Source organism: Dermacentor albipictus, chromosome 5 (genome assembly GCF_038994185.2).
Source record: "Dermacentor albipictus isolate Rhodes 1998 colony chromosome 5, USDA_Dalb.pri_finalv2, whole genome shotgun sequence".
Taxonomy (NCBI): domain Eukaryota; kingdom Metazoa; phylum Arthropoda; class Arachnida; order Ixodida; family Ixodidae; genus Dermacentor; species Dermacentor albipictus.
The window spans coordinates 88136561-88153847 of NC_091825.1; the positions used below are offsets into that span (position 1 = coordinate 88136561).

At 44.5% G+C, this 17287-nt stretch overlaps 1 protein-coding gene across 2 annotated transcripts in view; it reads left to right on the forward strand.

The window, feature by feature from the left end:
- The first annotated feature begins 1161 nt into the window (after positions 1–1161).
- LOC135915977 (sodium-coupled monocarboxylate transporter 2-like) overlaps positions 1162–17287 on the forward strand; it is a 57528-nt gene continuing 41402 nt past the window's right edge. Inside the window, exons 1-7 of one of the 2 annotated variants that reach the window (XM_070539676.1) lie at positions 1162–1247; positions 4004–4072; positions 5518–5569; positions 7946–8013; positions 10006–10086; positions 12298–12371; positions 14422–14562. In XM_070539676.1, the coding sequence (XP_070395777.1) occupies positions 1212–1247; positions 4004–4072; positions 5518–5569; positions 7946–8013; positions 10006–10086; positions 12298–12371; positions 14422–14562 (521 nt within the window). In that variant the 5' untranslated portion in view covers positions 1162–1211. Of the gene's footprint in view, positions 1248–4003; positions 4073–5517; positions 5570–7945; positions 8014–8094; positions 8135–10005; positions 10087–12297; positions 12372–14421; positions 14563–17287 lie in introns of those variants that run through there. The other variant, XM_070539677.1, reaches the window with a different exon arrangement.

Sequence of the window (17287 nt, forward strand, 5' to 3'; positions counted from 1 at the left end):
CGCCCCCGCTGAAGAAAGCTTAAGTGGATCCCCTCCCACATTAGTACTGCTGGCAACGAAAAGACTGATGCTCTTGCATACGCAGTGCTCTATTATCCTCCCAAAGTCAAGGCTCCGAAGAGTGATCAAGTTAAAAAATCTGACATTTGAAATCCTTTGTGTCACCTTGGGTTCCACCACATATGCCCTGCGTAACGAAGGCATTTCGTCCGTCGAGAGGAAGCCTCACTTCTATATCGAATAAGCACAGGATTTGCTAGCACACCAGCATGGTTATGTAAGACGTGGCGTATCAATTCTCGGTACTGTACGGCATGTGACGAGACAGGAAATATTAGACATTTTCTCTTGTCCTGCTCAATATTCTGAGATTTCTTTCTTTATTTATTTATACATACTGCAAATCTAAGAGGGCTTTCTCAGGAGTGGCGTACAAAATTAAGGGTGCCACACACACAGCAAAAGGGGGTACACAAGTCATAGGTGCAAGGCGCACAGCAAAGCACTAGTGAACAAAATATGAAAAAGAAAAAAATGGTCTCAATACATAAATATATGCATATAAACATGGTATATAATACATGGTCCTAGGAATGAAAGGGATGCACTCTTGGAGAATCTGCAAAAAAAAAAAGAAAGGACTTTCCGCATGCGTGCCTGCTACACCCTGTGTTCCCCGAAGGATCAGTTATAGCCAGCAAAGAAAATTCACGTCTCCTTATCGCATTCTTTATAGCGACTGATTTGATGGCCATGTGGTGAAACATCGTAGTGATATTGCAAGAGTCGCGACGAAAATCTACGTTCACCATAACTCCCATATCCAATAAACAGTCAGGAAACATAGAGGATTCGATATAAAAGCTCCTTTTTTTTTTCTTATGCCAAATAATTTTATTGGATGTAGGAGTTATTGGGAATACGGAGTTTTTCATGCGAAGCTTGTATTGGCTCACAAGTTTCGGTGGCGGACTGGTCACGCCAGAACTCAGTCGCTCCCAGAACAGAGCAGCTGCCGGAAAGGGCAGTATGAAACAAGCACATCATAAATGGATTTTCGCGCTCTTTCTGCGCATGCGCGAGGAGCAGTAGTCGCGAGAGAGAAATGTGGGGACTTTCGGTCCTTGAGATTTCTCTTCGCCTAGGTACTACGGAGAAGAAAGTTGTTAGCTCCGTTCGTCCCTAGCCGAGCTGGCAACGCAATCGACAGAATGCGTGGCCGGCAAGGCGAAGAAGCTGTGTCCAAGGTGAGTTTGCTGCTATTTTGTTGCGACCGTAACATATTAAATTTTTATAGTCACAGGGAGATACGTTTGGAAGTGAGGTGTCTTCTCGGATGACTTTAGTGGCAAAGCATTGCATCTTGCCGATGCATTGTTCATTAGTGTCGTTGAGCAAAGTCAGCATACGGCGCACTTCAGGAGATCCGCGGGAACGGAAACAGTTTATGAATTCGACTGCCGTGCCGATGCGAGTTTGTTGCTTCTTTTTTTGCGGTGGTTTCATATGAAATTTTGATAGTCGCAGGGGAATACGTCTGGACGTGAGGCGTTTTCTCAGATGACTTTAATGGCAAAGCATTACGTCGCGCCGATACATTGTTCATTAGTGTCGTTGAGCATACCACACATTTCAAGGGAATCGCGGGAACGGAAACAGTTTATGAATTCAACTGCCCTGCCGATGCATTAGTTCTTAATGTAACTGAGCATACAACACACTTGGATATTCGTGGGAATGGAACATTTTGTACTCTGTATGTGAAAGTATTAAAACTTGCGTCGCCATGCAATCTGAGCCGTAGATCGCTGTGACAACGACAGAAAGCTGAGCTAGTTGGTAAGGATTCATTATGCAAAATAGAAGTGAGGCGTGCAGACAGGACACAAGAATAGAGAAGTGGACAACACGAACGCCGTGTTGTCCACTTCTATACTTGTCCGTTCGTGTTGTCCACTTCTCTACTCTTGTGTCCTGTCTGCGCGCCTCACTTCTATTTTGCATCGTTGTGAGAGCTGTACAGCCACACTGGCAAAACACTATGCCCTGCGGATGAATACGGAACAAATGTATGCTAAAGAAAAATGGTCGACATGCAATTTCATAGCAGTAGACCCTTGTGAAAGCTGTACAGTAATACTGATATTGGCTACGTGGTTTGTGCAATGAGCCAGCTCTTCCAGATTCAGAAAAGACTTAAGACCGGAGGAACAGTTCTCAAACTACAAGACGGCATTCTGATTTGATAAGTAATAGTTTGGATGTTTCTAATAGAAGCAACTGCGCCAATGGAAACTAAGTTGCAGTAAAAGTTGGACTTCAGAAAGTAATAATAATATATGGGGTTTTACGTGCCAAAACCACTTTCTGATTATGAGGCACGCCGTAGTGGGGGACTCCGGAAATTTGGACCACCTGGGGTTCTTTAACGTGCACCTAAATCTAAGTACACGGGTGTTTTCGCATTTCGCCCCCATCAAAATGCGGCCGCCGTGGCCGGGATTCGATCCCGCGACCTCGTGCTCAGCAGCCTAACACCACAGCCACTGAGCAACCACGGCGGGTGACTTCAGAAAGTAAATGCGTCAACATTACACCAACGATAAACGCAATTCCAGCACATGCATGATTTGCCTTGTATGAAAACATTGTTTTCACCTTTTGCTCTCCTGTTCTCCACATAAGCATTGCCGATTAAGGTGAAGTCTCACTGTTTAGTGCAATGCGTTCGTCACTGGCTGACCACAAATGAATCGCTATCAATGTCGTATGATTAGCAACAAAAAGTTCTCTTCGGCTCCTACGTTGCGACTGATGAGCCGCCTGTGCTTACATAGGTGCGGATCCACCTCCAGAGGGTCATCGCTGAATTGAATTTTCTTTTTTTTTTTTACCGGAGCGTGGACACCTGCATAAATAGTGTTTTTTGACTGACTGCACATAGGTTACCAGGCTTTCTATCAATCTTTTAAATCACCCACACAGGCGTACGTTATCCTGTTCATTTAGTAAAGAGGGATAAACATCGACAAAACGACGCAGCTCGAACAGCTTGAGCGTGTATGCGTTTTCTATCCGCAGTGACGGACAAGATGGCTCGAGAGTTGCACAATGCCGTTTGCCTAAAGTGAGCTTCGCCGTAAAACACCGTTGTCGCGCAATCAAGCATGCGCAATGTATCGCGGCGAAGTATCCCAAGAGTGGAAAGCGGCCACTGTCAGAGGATATAGTGTGATATACGTGCGCACTTGCCGTCACATCTCCTGTCGCAGTACAAGCGCGGAGACGCCGAACAAGTGTACTGGCAGGCCTTCAGAGCTATTTCGCACGCGTTGTAGTGATCTGAGCCCTTGTTTCGCCCACATAGAACTCCCCGTATATGAGCTATCGTAACAGCAGGGATTAGTAATACGCGCTCCTTCATTAATTACCCTTGCGCACAAGCACCTCAGAATCGCTACGAATTTGCACCACGTAGCCAATATCAGTGTTACTGTACAGCTTTCCAAGGGTCTACTGCTATGAAATTGCATGACGACCACTTTTCTGTAGCATACATTTGTTCCGTATTCATCAGCAGCGCGTAGTGTTTTGCCAGTGTGGCTGCACGCAGGACAAGCTTCGCTTCCCCGTATTTTCCGGTAAGGGAAGGGTTAATATTTTTTTTTTCAGTACGGTCGGGTGAAGCGATTGCCGGCATTTATCGTCAAGCTAAACCAGCCTGTGCCTACAACACACCACCACCACCACGCGATCACTGAAAGAAGAGGTTTAGAGCTTTCAGCAACATGAAGTGTGAATAAAGGGCGACATACTTCCAACATAATAATCTCGACTATTGCTAACCAGCTGCCGTACATTGTTGTAGCGCCTTCATGGACGACAACATTTCCAAATGATTCAAGTTTTATATATCATGCAGTTTCAACTATTACAAAACGATATTTACTAACAACCACCTCACTCGTGATGTCTACCAATAAGTGTTTCTTACTGTTTCCAGTACTTAGAGAAGAGGTTCATGTCGACCACTGTCCGGAACATTGCGTCCGCAGTGTTTATCGTGCGAACGGTGAGCGTTCTTTTCGGATACAACCATTTATATTTATTACAGTATGAAAATTGACCTAGTTGGTTACAGGTACTGTGGATTACAGTATGATTTATACCAGTGCCAAAAATGCAATGTGACAGTGACTCGTAATCTTGCCAGCGTTCGCGCACATCAGGCAGGGCTAACCAGTAAATAAGTGCCAGTAAATTGAAACAAAGTAGCTGTTTCCGAGGATTGACTTTCGGGAGGATGACCGTAGTTGTGAGGATTGAGCGTATTACAGGGACATTCAAGAGCGACACTAAATCAACTGAGAGTCTTGAAGCATTTTTTTTCAAGATTCTGCTATATTCCATTTAGCATAAAAAAAGTGTTCATTACTTGTGCAAAACAAAGTACCGACGATTACGATACTCCCTAACGCGAAATTTGCGCGCAGCTCTATAAGTGTTTTCATTTCGCGTGTCAACATTTTGCATTGTAATTATACAGGTACACGCTTTACAATAGGAAGAGAACGTCGTGAGTAGCATGGCTGGAGCAAACAATCTATCTTGCGCGTCACATTGCAAACGGAACAAAGTGTGGCACGAGTGCCTCGCTAGTCGGAAGACCGCGAGAGGCAGCGCGTGGGCGACGCGTCGGCACGATTCACAGCAGTCACCGCCGAGAGACCTGCGATCATGCAGGACTTTCCTTCCATATATGGTATTGGTGGAGGCGCTCGTCGCATGCTTTATCGATGGCGTCAGCGGTGAACAGACGACAGCGTGATACTCTGGCGCCATCTCATTTCGGTCGTCGTCGCCCAGCCCGTCTTGCGCGGTACTACGCTTTTCTTCTCACGCTTTGGCCATACCCTCCTCCTCCACTCTCTTCCTCGCGATCTCCTCGCTATCGTAGTCTTTCAAGCCCCGCTGAGATCGGCGTTCGCTCTTTCATCCTTCGCTGTGCTCTTTCGCAAGAGGAATGACACCGAGGACGCCGACGCTCCACTCAGGAACGGGTGTCTAAGGGGTGCGCTCTGAAACGAAGGCCAAAATTTCCGTCTTTGAAGTTCTCGCAAAAAGCGCGGCGCCGACATACGCCAGTATTACGCCACGCATTACAATTTCATTCTCGAAGCTACCCAGATAGAGTACTTTATTCTATCAGAATGCAATGGGATCTTGGTGTGTTATTCAAATTAGGTTAGATTAGATTAGATAATTAAGATGTTAATTACATCTACCCAGAAACTGTCGAAATACATGGTGTGTTGGGCGGCTAGTGCGGGCAATGCATGCTGGTTTCGCCACCTGTATTTCTCTTCGCGCCTTTTCTGGCTTACGATCTCCGCGAGCGCAGTTACGGCAACCTTTTTGGTGTTCCACAAACGCACTCAACGATCCTAGATTAATCTATAGTTAATCTTTATCGTCTTTACAAAAACGTTGTAAAGAACTTATATTTTCGCATTTCAGCTACTGCACACGGGCATCGTGCTGTACGGCCCATCACTGGCTCTCGGATCTGGTAAATATAGTTTTAGATGTGTGCACTTATGGTGCAGCTGACTCTGCTTCTAAAAGAAACGGATACGCAGCCTCTTACATGCAATGCAGAAGAAGTAAATTAGGGAGAGCGCATACGCCGTGCTGACAGTAAAACTAGCTCAAGTTAATGCATGGGAAAGTGCGCGATAAACAAATATACACACGTAGTTTCTTGTCAAACCCTTTTCACACTGCTGCGAAACCATGTGTTTCCAATTACATCAATGTGACCTTTAGGTATGCGCAGTCCTTTCCAATAAACTCTGACAAACTAATGGCATAGCCAAGAGGATTGGGTGCGTGGTCGTTTGCAGTTCGCAAACCATTCCCCCTACCCCATCCTCCAAAAAAAGACAGTAATCTTCATAGGAAGAGGAAAATTATCATAAGTAGGAAGAAAACACTGACCAATATCAAATAACTCTGATGGAAAAGATGTGAGGAATACAGTCCTCTTCATTTTATGCAGCGGTTGCTATGAAGAGATTGAAGTAATGAACACTAGAAGAGATTGAGGTAAAAAATTATTTACTTACGCAGTACTCTTCTTTACCATCTCCTCTTTGTTATCTTATCTCCTTGTCATTTCACTCCTCCTCAGTACTTCTCTTACGAGCGGCACTGATACGAAGAGGAAAATTCTTGGCTACATGTTAAGCAGCAATAAGCCTGCCACGGTCACGCACTGCACGCTCGAATAGTCGAAATCATCAAAAGTAGGGATAAAGAAGACAGATTACTGCACAGAAGGGTAATCTGAAAAAAGGCTACCAGGAACAAGATCATTACCATCAGCCTATTTATTCCCACTGCCGGATGAACACCTCTTCCAGTGATCTCCAACCAGTCATGTCTTGCGCCAGCTGACCCGATCTTATGTCTGCAAAATTCCTAATTTTGTCACCCCACATAGTGCTCTGCCATCCGCGACTGCGCTTCCCTTCTTTCAACACCCATTGTGCGGCTCTAATAGACCACCACCACATGTCCTGCCCAACTCCATTATCTATCTATCTATCTATCTATCTATCTATCTATCTATCTATCTATCTATCTATCTATCTATCTATCTATCTATCTATCTATCTATCTATCTATCTATCTATCTATCTATCTATCTATCTATCTATCTATCTATCTATCTATCTATCTATCTATCTATCTATCTATCTATCTATCTATCTATCTATCTATCTATCTATCTGTCTATCTATCTGTCTATCTATCTGTCTATCTATCTATCTATCTATCTATCTATCTATCTATCTATCTATCTATCTATCTATCTATCTATCTATCTATCTATCTATCTATCTATCTATCTATCTATCTATCTATCTATCTATCTATCTATCTATCTATCTATCTATCTATCTATCTATCTATCTATCTTCTTACGCCGACCCAGTGGGCAAAGATGTCACCAGCGTAGGCCAGGTATGTGCTCGAGGTCGTGATGCCGTTGTTGTCCTTTCATCAGCATCATTCCAGCTACGTGACCCGCCTCTCGTGATGCCGTCGTCACGCCTTTTACGGCGACCCAACAGGTCAGAAGGCCTGTGCACTTCGATCGATGACGCCGTGCTTCCTTGCCCGAATGCCAGAGAATGCCAGAGAATGCAAGAGCTTCCGAGTGAGCCGCGGGGATATTGATGTCACCACTTTCGGCACGCCGGGTTTGACTGTATAAAGTTCGGTCCAAGCAGCGTGACGTCATAAATCAGAGTGCACAGGCCTGCTATCTAGGAGGAGTAGCCCAAGTTATCTAATAGCGTGTGTTAGTAGGAATGCGCCCGTGACGTCATCATGGTAGTTGGATCGTCATCATTCCAGCTTTGTCAACCGATTCTCGGTATGCCGATGTCGTCACACCATTGTCATGCATTCGTTGTCATACTGCCGTCGTGGTATCACCATGGTCGTCCTATGGATTCACAAAGAATATTTACTTCATTTCAAATTATATTCGATGACGACGATAGGTGAAGCCACTTCTAAACATGCACAAAGTTTAACCACCCATAATACTAGTTTGTAGGTTTAACTGCTGAAGAAAAAGCCTGCTACAGTCACATGTGTTTAAAACAGTTAGCTATTAAACCGATGAGTTCCAGTGGCGCATATAAAAGCATGCAGCGATTTGTTTTCACAGCCCTTCAAATGCAATACAGCGCATTTCCATGCACCGGAAAGTTTTACTTTGCGTGATGCAGCCTTCGATGGCCCCCATAATGGGGGAGCGTATACCTTGTATACGCCCCCTCCTTATGTAATACCGCGACCGGGGCCTTTAAGGGACAATAAATGATGATGGTGATGATGATGATTGTGACATAAAGTTTGCCTTATCTTACAGTGACCAGCTTACCGGTGTGGTCTTCTATCCTTCTGAATGGCTTTGTATGCACATTCTACACCGCCATAGTAAGTCATCACTCCTCTTCCCGGTATTTTCGTATTGCCCTTTCTTGAGTGCGGAGTAGTGGGTCAGCGTTACAGGCACAGCAGATAACAAGACACGATTCCTCGCACTATGTAAAGTAAGGTAAGGTCCCTTTCTTAATGGTTAGAAAGTGCCAGTATTTGGCTACCGACTACAGCTGAAATGTGGCATGAAAGCATGGTGACGGGTCTAGAAGCTTTTAATTGCCGATATCGGCCTAATCATTCATATAAGCCATTCTTTTTGCTCCCAAAAGAAGGTAGAACCGCTTGAGTTATGTGAGCTTTAATGACACCTACAGGTGTTTTCTTTAACAGTGCACGTTAGTATACTACTACCCATACCAGCAACCACATCCGCGAGATTTACAATAGATATCAACAGCTGAGGCAGCCACCTTTAAGACACATCGCACGTCGTATTGGAGACTGTGCCGTACGTGGTGAACGCATATGCTCGTCAGAAACATCCAACCCAATATTCGCAAAAAAAACTTCCTACGCTAAAAGTTGCTTGTAAGATAAAGATATCAGCTATCCCCGATGCTCGTCTTATTGTTAACGAAGGAGGCGCTTTGGAAAGATGGCTGAGTGGATTGTTGGAACCTGTCGCAAACACAGTGGAAATCTGTTGGCATTTGTTCTGTGTCTTTGCTATGTACAATGAATTTATTTTCTAAATTTAAACGCGATCGTTTTTACGCCTCATGCCTCCTCTGCAGCTGAATTCTCATTTATTCTTTTTGGTAAAGGAGTAGTGCAGAGCATCACTAACTCGCTCTAAAGCGACGACGGCTTGGAAAAAGACCCGCTTGTATAATACAGTTGACCTATGTCTCCCTATATACACTGGCGGGTTACTTTATCTAAACACTCTCTACAACAGAAAAAGAAACTTGCTGAAGAACTAAACAACAGCCGAAATTTTATTCATGAACATTACTGCGCAGTAATTAAAAGGACGAAGACCGAGGTAGAAACGAATGAACCGGCTAAAGTTCGATCTGAAGTGAAGGCGCTAAAATGACGGAGGACAAAGAAGAAACACAAACACACACACACAGGGCAGTTCAGATCATGCTTAACCAACACGCCCAACTATCCATCCTAATGTCGGATAAAGTTCTTTACACAATACCGAGTAAATGTAACGTATGAACCAATTTATATTTCGCGCATGCAGTGCGCGCTGCTTCTGTATGGATTAGGTGTCGAGCCTCCAATTAAGGTTCAATAAATCTCACTGTACAGCTTAAGCCAACAAGCCCGTCAACCAAGAACAATCATCGTATTTTCCAGTCCATAGTTCGCAATCCGACTCAGGGGCCGATCATGGGCGTAAAATTAATAATAATAATATTTGGGGTTTTACGTGCCAAAACCACTTTCTGATTATGAGGCACGCCGTAGTGGAGGGCTCCGGAAATTTTGACCACCTGGGGTTCTTTAACGTGCACCTAAATCTAAGCACACGGGTGTTTTCGCATTTCGCCCCCATCGAAATGCGGCCGCCGTGGCCGGGATTCGATCCCGCGACCTCGTGCTCAGCAGCCCAACACCATAGCCACTGAGCAACCACGGCGGGTGGGCGTAAAATTAAAAGCTATTCCTAAGATAGTTCGCAGTCGCTGTGTAATCTGCGAGGATGCATTTAACCTGAAGACTGTCTTCTTTTTATTATTATTTTTTTTTACGTACAGTCTACGACCAGTATACTGAAGGTTCCTCTACCTAGGTTTCCCCATTGTACAGTCGATGCCACTGTATCGTTAACAGGGTAAAAGTCTGCTGGCGCCGTCAGGACTCGTGTTTTTGTGCGTTGTGTGTGTGTTCTCTCGATATTAAAAAAAAAAAAAATGGATCTTGTAACTCCTCACCATGGCGAAATTAAACCTTTGGACATGTTTTGACCCTTGACTATAAACTGGAAGATAGGTAGTCTTCTTTGCCTTTTCTTTCTTTCTTCTGTCGCAGGGTGGCATCAAAGCGGTTGTGTGGACAGATGTGGTCCAAATGGTCCTCATTTACGTGGGCTACACAATGGTCATCGCGTCCGTGAGTTTCGCACGGCCTGTGGAGAACGCTATACAAATCAAGCTTGACGTAAAATTGTTTCCTTTATCCCGTTAACATAACACCGGATCGATGGCATTAGGAGAAGTTAAGGGCTAATGGTGACACTGTCCGGCATTGTGTTTAGTCATAATTTGTACGAAATGTTTGTGTCGCGTTTTCTTTCTTTTTTTTTCATTTGCATTTCTTCTTATGAAGAAAAAACAGCAACCGAAGAAGCCTAATTACGGTAAAAGCGTTGAAACTTTCATCAACGGAGAAGTGAAACATTCTGTATTTTGCTTATCTCTATACTCTAAGCACGGGCTAATGAGATGTCGCACGAATTGCTGTTTCAGGCCATGTCTCGATGCAGTACGCAACGAAAGTAGCTATGTCGTTGCGGTGATCACATTCCATTATGTTGCCTTCTGTAGTGCCACTAGACACTCCGCGCTTTCCATATGAAATTTCTTGCCGTACTGCATGCAACGAATGAAGCATGCTGTTTGGTTAGTTCTCAAAGGTTGGTCTATAACCTAGACTAGTTCCGGCTAGTGTATAGTCGTATGATTTCGCTTGGCTTGCGTTACACACCATTCAGATGCAAATCAATTCACGCTTTCCGCCTCATAGAGCTGCAATGACTACGAAGGAAATATAGCAAAAAAGCAGTAATTAGTGAATGTGAGGTTTGCAAACCAGCGCGTTGCAAAAAACGACCATAAATTCCTTCACGGCTACGAAAGCAGGCTAACACATTGTGTCTCTCCGATGAAACAAAGCAGAAAAGCGCTTGGACCCTTCAACGTGCCCTGCAGTTACAGATAAACCTATTAAAACATTTCTTACGTAATACGATAATGCCGCGCGATAGTCATATCTAAGTAATGTGTACTTTATTCGGTATATAGTTATACCGGTATATAGTGCTACGCTTCCCTTCCCTTGGAATCCAGTCCGTAACCCTTAATGACCATCGGTTATCTTCCCTCCTCATTACATGTCCTGCCCATGCCCATTTCTTTTTCTTGATTTCAACTAAGATGTCATTAACTCGCGTTCGTTCCCTCACCCAATCTGCTCTTTTCTTATCCCTTAACGTTACACCCATCATTCTTCTTTCCTTAGCCCGTTGCGTTGTCCTCAATTTGAGTAGAACCCTTTTCGTAAGCCTCCAGGTTTCTGCCCCGTAGGTGAGTACTGGTAAGACACAGCTATTATACACTTTTCTCTTGAGGGATAACGGCAACCTGCTGTTCATGATCTGAGAATGTCTGCCAAACGCACCCCAGCCCATTCTTATTTTTCTGATTATTTCCGTCTCATGATCCGGATCCGCCGTCACTACCTGCCCTAAGTAGATGTATTCCCGTACCACTTCCGTGCAAGAGGTCCGTGGTTCGAATCCTGGTGCCGGCAATTTTCCACCGGATTAAAGAAAAATCCGCGTGTTGATAAAATTGCATAAACAGGCCTGGAGTGTGGCCTGATGCCGGTGACCAGAACCAGTAACGCACTCCCTCACCAGAGCAGGGTTGGCCACCCTGGTGCAGTACTTGGCCACAACCTCCTATATGAACACAACAATCAAACAGGTTATAATGTACCACAAATGCGGTAATTTAATTGCGATCACCGCGAAATGTCCCATCTATGGGAAATTTGAACGTGAGAGGACGGCTATGCTGGAAGGGCCTTATATATTGCTAAGAAAATTGAAACGTGGACAATTCGAAACCTACTCCAATGCAGTATTACATTTCCATAATTCATTTGTATTTGTAACCATGGCATAATTCAGACTCCGAAACGGTAAGAAATTGATAAGACGCTAAGAAAGCGAGTGTAGTGCGATTGCGAGTCGCACTACCATGTACTTAGACCTAAATGCGTTCCTTGCTGTCCACATTATAATTTTTCAGTACTGTAGACTTTGCATGCCAGGTGATCCTTTACATCCGCAACATTAGAGGTATTTGATTTGTAGCTGTGGTGCATCGGCAGTCCAGCTGTACCCTCGCGCGAACAATCTGATCAATAAAGAATTTTCCACGCACTTTTTACAAAGACCGGCGATGGCCAACACTCTCCCTGAACGCGTGCCTTCGAGGCTATTCACAATTCATAAAACTCTTTGATTATCATATGGCGCGTGGAAAGTGCGTCAATTTCTTATCGTTTACATTACCAACGTATCTTGTTTTTACGCAGGGCATTTCCCACTTGGGAGGTTTCGGCGCCATGTGGGAGATAGCGAACGAAGGAGGCAGGGTCATAATTACCAAGTAAGACGTCTGCAATGACATACAAAATGCTGGTTACCTACTTTTACAAATGCGCGTATGTGCTACTGGGTATAATGGCGTATCACATCTGCCATGTATTGCAAGTTTAAAATCCCCATAAAAGGCAACAGTAACATTTCGTGGTACTTAGCTGCGGTATAAGTAATAAGGTGCTAAACCAGTAGCAAATTTGCACGTTGTATAAACAAGTGCTTGATTTTTTTTTCTTATCGCCAAATATGCGTGGGGATAAGTTGCTGTCAGCAGTTCATTTCAACGTAAAACTATAAGATCAATATTCCACGAAACTACATGAAGAAATTGTGTTTTTTTATGCACTTCATTTAGCCCACATAAACTAATGCTTATAGTGCCAGCAATTTGCCTCTACACCAAGCTCCTCGTCGTAACACAGTGTAGCAGAGCTTCTACAATGGAATACATTTGACAAAGCTAGTAGCTTTAGAGATATTGGCCCTAAAGTTACCGAATCGCTATAAGTCCTCCGCATCACAGTCATTATTTAGGGCTCTGCGCATGCATGACATCGATGACCCAAAGAATATGCTAAGCAGTTGCGTCCGCGTATTCTATGGAGAAGCTGATGCCTTTCTTTGCGGTTGGAGATGAGCCACAAACGTGCCCTCCTCTGTATGAAAGCACTTAACCTAAGCCCGCCTTTCATTCAATAACGAGGAATAAAAAAGATGCGAATTCATGCGGAACAGCATGATCCGCTTCATTCCATTCCGAATATTCTCCTAACACTCCCATTTCGTCATCCCATAATCTCCATCATAGGGTTGCAGAGCCTTCTTTCCACGCACAAATAATTCCTCCTTGATAAAACGTTGAACTTAATGTCGCTCAATACTTTCTGTTAATTCCTTCATTATCAGCACAACAGCTGAATGACATTTATCTGCCATTATACATAACTATTCAAACCAGCTTTACAACTTTGTTTGCATTCTGACACACATAATATATTTAAGTGCTCATTACGAACAGTCTTTACGTTTGCTCACATCTTTCTCAGTGTATATATCTAATGTTCTGTTCAAATATATAGACTCAATTGCGAGTGAGTCCATGTTTTTACTACTTTTCCACACACACACACACACACACACACACACACACACACACACACACACACACACACACACACACACACACACACACACATATATATATATATATATATATATATATATATATATATATATATATATGGGCGGTGCACTTTTTTCTCTGTTCACCGTATGTCACTACTTTTTTGTAATCGATATAATGTTACGTGTTCTTTTATATTTCGCAGTTTTGCCTGTTTGTGCGTCTGATGACTTACTTTCAGTTGTCAATCTGATTCGTTTCTGTGCTTTGTATTGCGTAGTATTTCAATACCAGAGAGTCCAACTCATTCTTTTCTGCATCCCCCTCCACCTACCCCTTGTATAATGCCCATTGACCGGACTTTAGAAGTGTTGTGAAATAGATAAAAATCTACCTTCGAAAGGAAACTTGGAGGTTGCTGTAAAGAAAGTCGCTGTAAAATACATATAATCATTGTTGGGGCCGCGAACTGCTTCGTCACATTGCGCAACCTGCTTTTAACTCGATATTTATTTCTGATAAGGCGGCTCTCTTTTGTCGTCTTGTGCATGCTGCGTGTCTTAGTATCAATCCACACAGCAACTCGAGTGAAGACATAATACCAGGACGCAGACCGTTCAAGCCGCGTCTGCATGCACCCTCACGTTACTCTCATTAGCAACGGTATCCTCGGAGACGGTGGCTTCCTCAAGCGACACCAGCTACTCATGTTTACACGGCAAACAGAATGAGGCCCCAGGAAGCGCAGACGAACACTGCATTCAAACGGCACGAACACAAATGCGAAGCTCTGCTCACTTGTTCATGAATTCACGGAAGGTGCCTGATATCTAATTCTTCATATTCATAACCTACAGTTGCTCCGTGCCGCCAAAGCAGGACCGCTCGCCGAGCCATGCGTGCCTACAAACGGCGCGTTTCCGTCCTTTCGCAGCTTCAGCACGAGCCCGTACGAGACGTTCACGTCGTGGAACTTGCTCCTTGGCGCCACTGTGAACTTCATGAGCGGGTACTGCGCCAGCCAGACGCAGCTTCAACGTTACTCGAGCATCGGCTCGCTGCAAGATGCTCGCAGGTCAGCGTCACTTCCTTCATCAGCGCCACAGTGGTAGCGGTGGTCCCGCATTGCTCTGTGGCGTGGTACGCGGAAGAACTTGTTCACCGCACTTTGGAAGCACGTAAAGCAACTCCGCTGCTTAACGTTAACTAAAACTAAGAAACTAAACGTTAACTAAAAAGTCTCTTGACGAACGTAAGTCACTTGTTTCATTCAGTTGTAATTGTAACATGTTCCTAATTCGTCCGCCGCCGCAAATTATGCATTTGCCACCGAAACAATTGCATCCTAATGCATTCTGTGCTGTTTTTAACAATCACTTAAATAAATTGGCAGAATAGTTTGATATACTTTTTCTGCGTTCTGTTGACGTTCTGTTGCGATGTCAGCGACAGCGCACGTGAATGCGCTGTTTACGCCAAGACAACAGCGGCAGCTGCCATTTGATCGGACGCATACAGCGGCCTCTATCATATGATTGAGTACTTCTACGTGCTGGTTTTTCGTAAAGTAACTTGTTTTTTTTTCTTTATCTTCATTATTTTTGTTCTTTTGATTTCTTTTGCAGCGACAGTTATGGACTCACTACTCTGGTCGTTTTTCATGCCCGCGGTGACCGCCGATGCCGTGGCTGGAATTCCAAGACTGCTAGCGAGAAAATTAAAACGAAAGAAAAATCTTCATTGCGCCATGGGCATCTCATTTTACGACCAACAGATTGGCAGACCAAGATTTTAACTATCAGCCAATATGCCGGCTCAGCATAAGCGTACTGCACAGAGCCTGCGTCCGATCATTTATCGTATTCTAGCTCGTCGTCTTCCCCTTCGCGGCGCTGGTCTTAAAGTAAGCTCTCTTCTGCTGCATATAATGATACTGATTGATCCATCCGCTTAGCCTTTATTAGTATTCTTTTGACGCTCGGCTTCTTCTCTCGTTTACTGGATGGCGCTGACGTTGTCTTGCTTTATTCAAGGATAGCGTAAGGCCTATATGAATAGGATAGTCCAAATATATATTACAGAAAAGCTTAATTAATCTATCAGTAAGAAGGTAAAAAGTTCTTTTAGCAGGGACCAGTGTCAAGCGCGAATATGTAAGAGGAGGAAGCCTAGCCTTTCCACTTCACCGCCGGGAGGGGCGCAATTGGTTGCAAAACATAGGTGAGTTCACGACGAACAAAAAGGACGATTTTGCTGCATGCACCATTTGTTGATGACATGATAAATTCGTATCCTGACAGTCTTATTGATTTCGACAAGTTGGGCTCACAAATGACGATGAGGGAAAACAGATTGTTTCCCCTCATCAATCAATCAATATATATGCAATCACACAATCAATATATATGCATCACATTTAAAAAGAACAAACTCTTGTTTACTCTCATAGGCGTGTATATATCGCCTTCCTGCAATTTTGATACCAAAAGATTTGCGGATATCTTGAGTGTTTGTCCCGCCCCATGGGTCATCATATGAGATTTCAATGCACACCATCCAGCATGGGGAAGTACAAGGACAAATGCAAGAGGACGAAGATTGGCAAGCATCGCCCACAATTACGGCCTTACTCTCCTGAACGATGGTAGCCCCACCTTTCTTCGAGGCGTGACATACGGCAGCTGCCTCGACCTTGCTTTCGTCTCCAACTCTCTCGCCAGATGTGTGAAGTGGTTTCCAGACATTGAGACACATGGGAGTGACCACATTCCCACCTATCTGAACATCAAAGGCTTGTCGTCTAGATCAGGCTTACGGAATACCATTCGGACGATTCAATGGGCCCACTTCAAATCTGAGATGGAAGATGCCTGCCGCGAGGGCATCAGGGTTAGAGCAAACGATTAAAATGACGATGCAAAACGCCACTCGCATGATGACGATCTCTTCCACGCGGAATGACTTCGACATAGAATTAGAGCGCCTTCGAGCGCTTCGTCGCCGGGCGGAACGTGGATATTGGCGTACAAGAGAGAGAGAGAATGAAGAGGAAAGGCAGGGAGGTTAACCAGATATGAGTCTCCGGTTTGCTACCCTACACTGGGGATGGGGGATAGGGGTTAGAAAGATGACAGAGAGGAAAACGCAAAAAAAAAGGAAAAAAAAACACGCACACACACAAAAGGCGTTCCAGTTAAAGTCGTTCACTCAGGCCGGTAGATCGCAAAAAGCGCAAAAGCGCTTGCACGGCCTTCTTCTGTGACGGTAGGTCCTTTCGGTGTTGTAGAATTCTTTTTTCGGATAGCGCTTGGTCGTCCAGTTTGTCAAGTTCGTGGCGAAGGCATGCCCTCTGTGTACTGTACTGCGGGCAGGCACACAAAATATGGCCAATTGATTCTTCATGGCCGCAGTGGTCACAGGTTGGGCTGTCGGTCATCCCTATGCGGAATGCATAGGCTTTAGTAAAGGCAACGCCCAACCAAAGTCGATATAAAAGTGTGGCGTCTCTACGGCGAAGCTGTGATGGCGCTCGAAGACTTAATGTTGGATCAAGTGAGTACAGTCGCGTGTTTCTTAATTGTGGCTCATTCCATTGCGACGCGGTGCACTGCCGAGCAAGTAGGCGGAGCTTCCGTGCTGCGTCAGTTCTAGAATGAGGAATCGGGACGCAGCGCTCCTCAGTATGAGCTGAGCGGGCAGCGTGATCCGCCCGTTCATTGCCGATAATCCCGCAGTGACTTGGAAGCCACTGAAAGGTTATCTCATGGCCTGCTTCACTTATGTGTTGCAAAGTCTCTGTA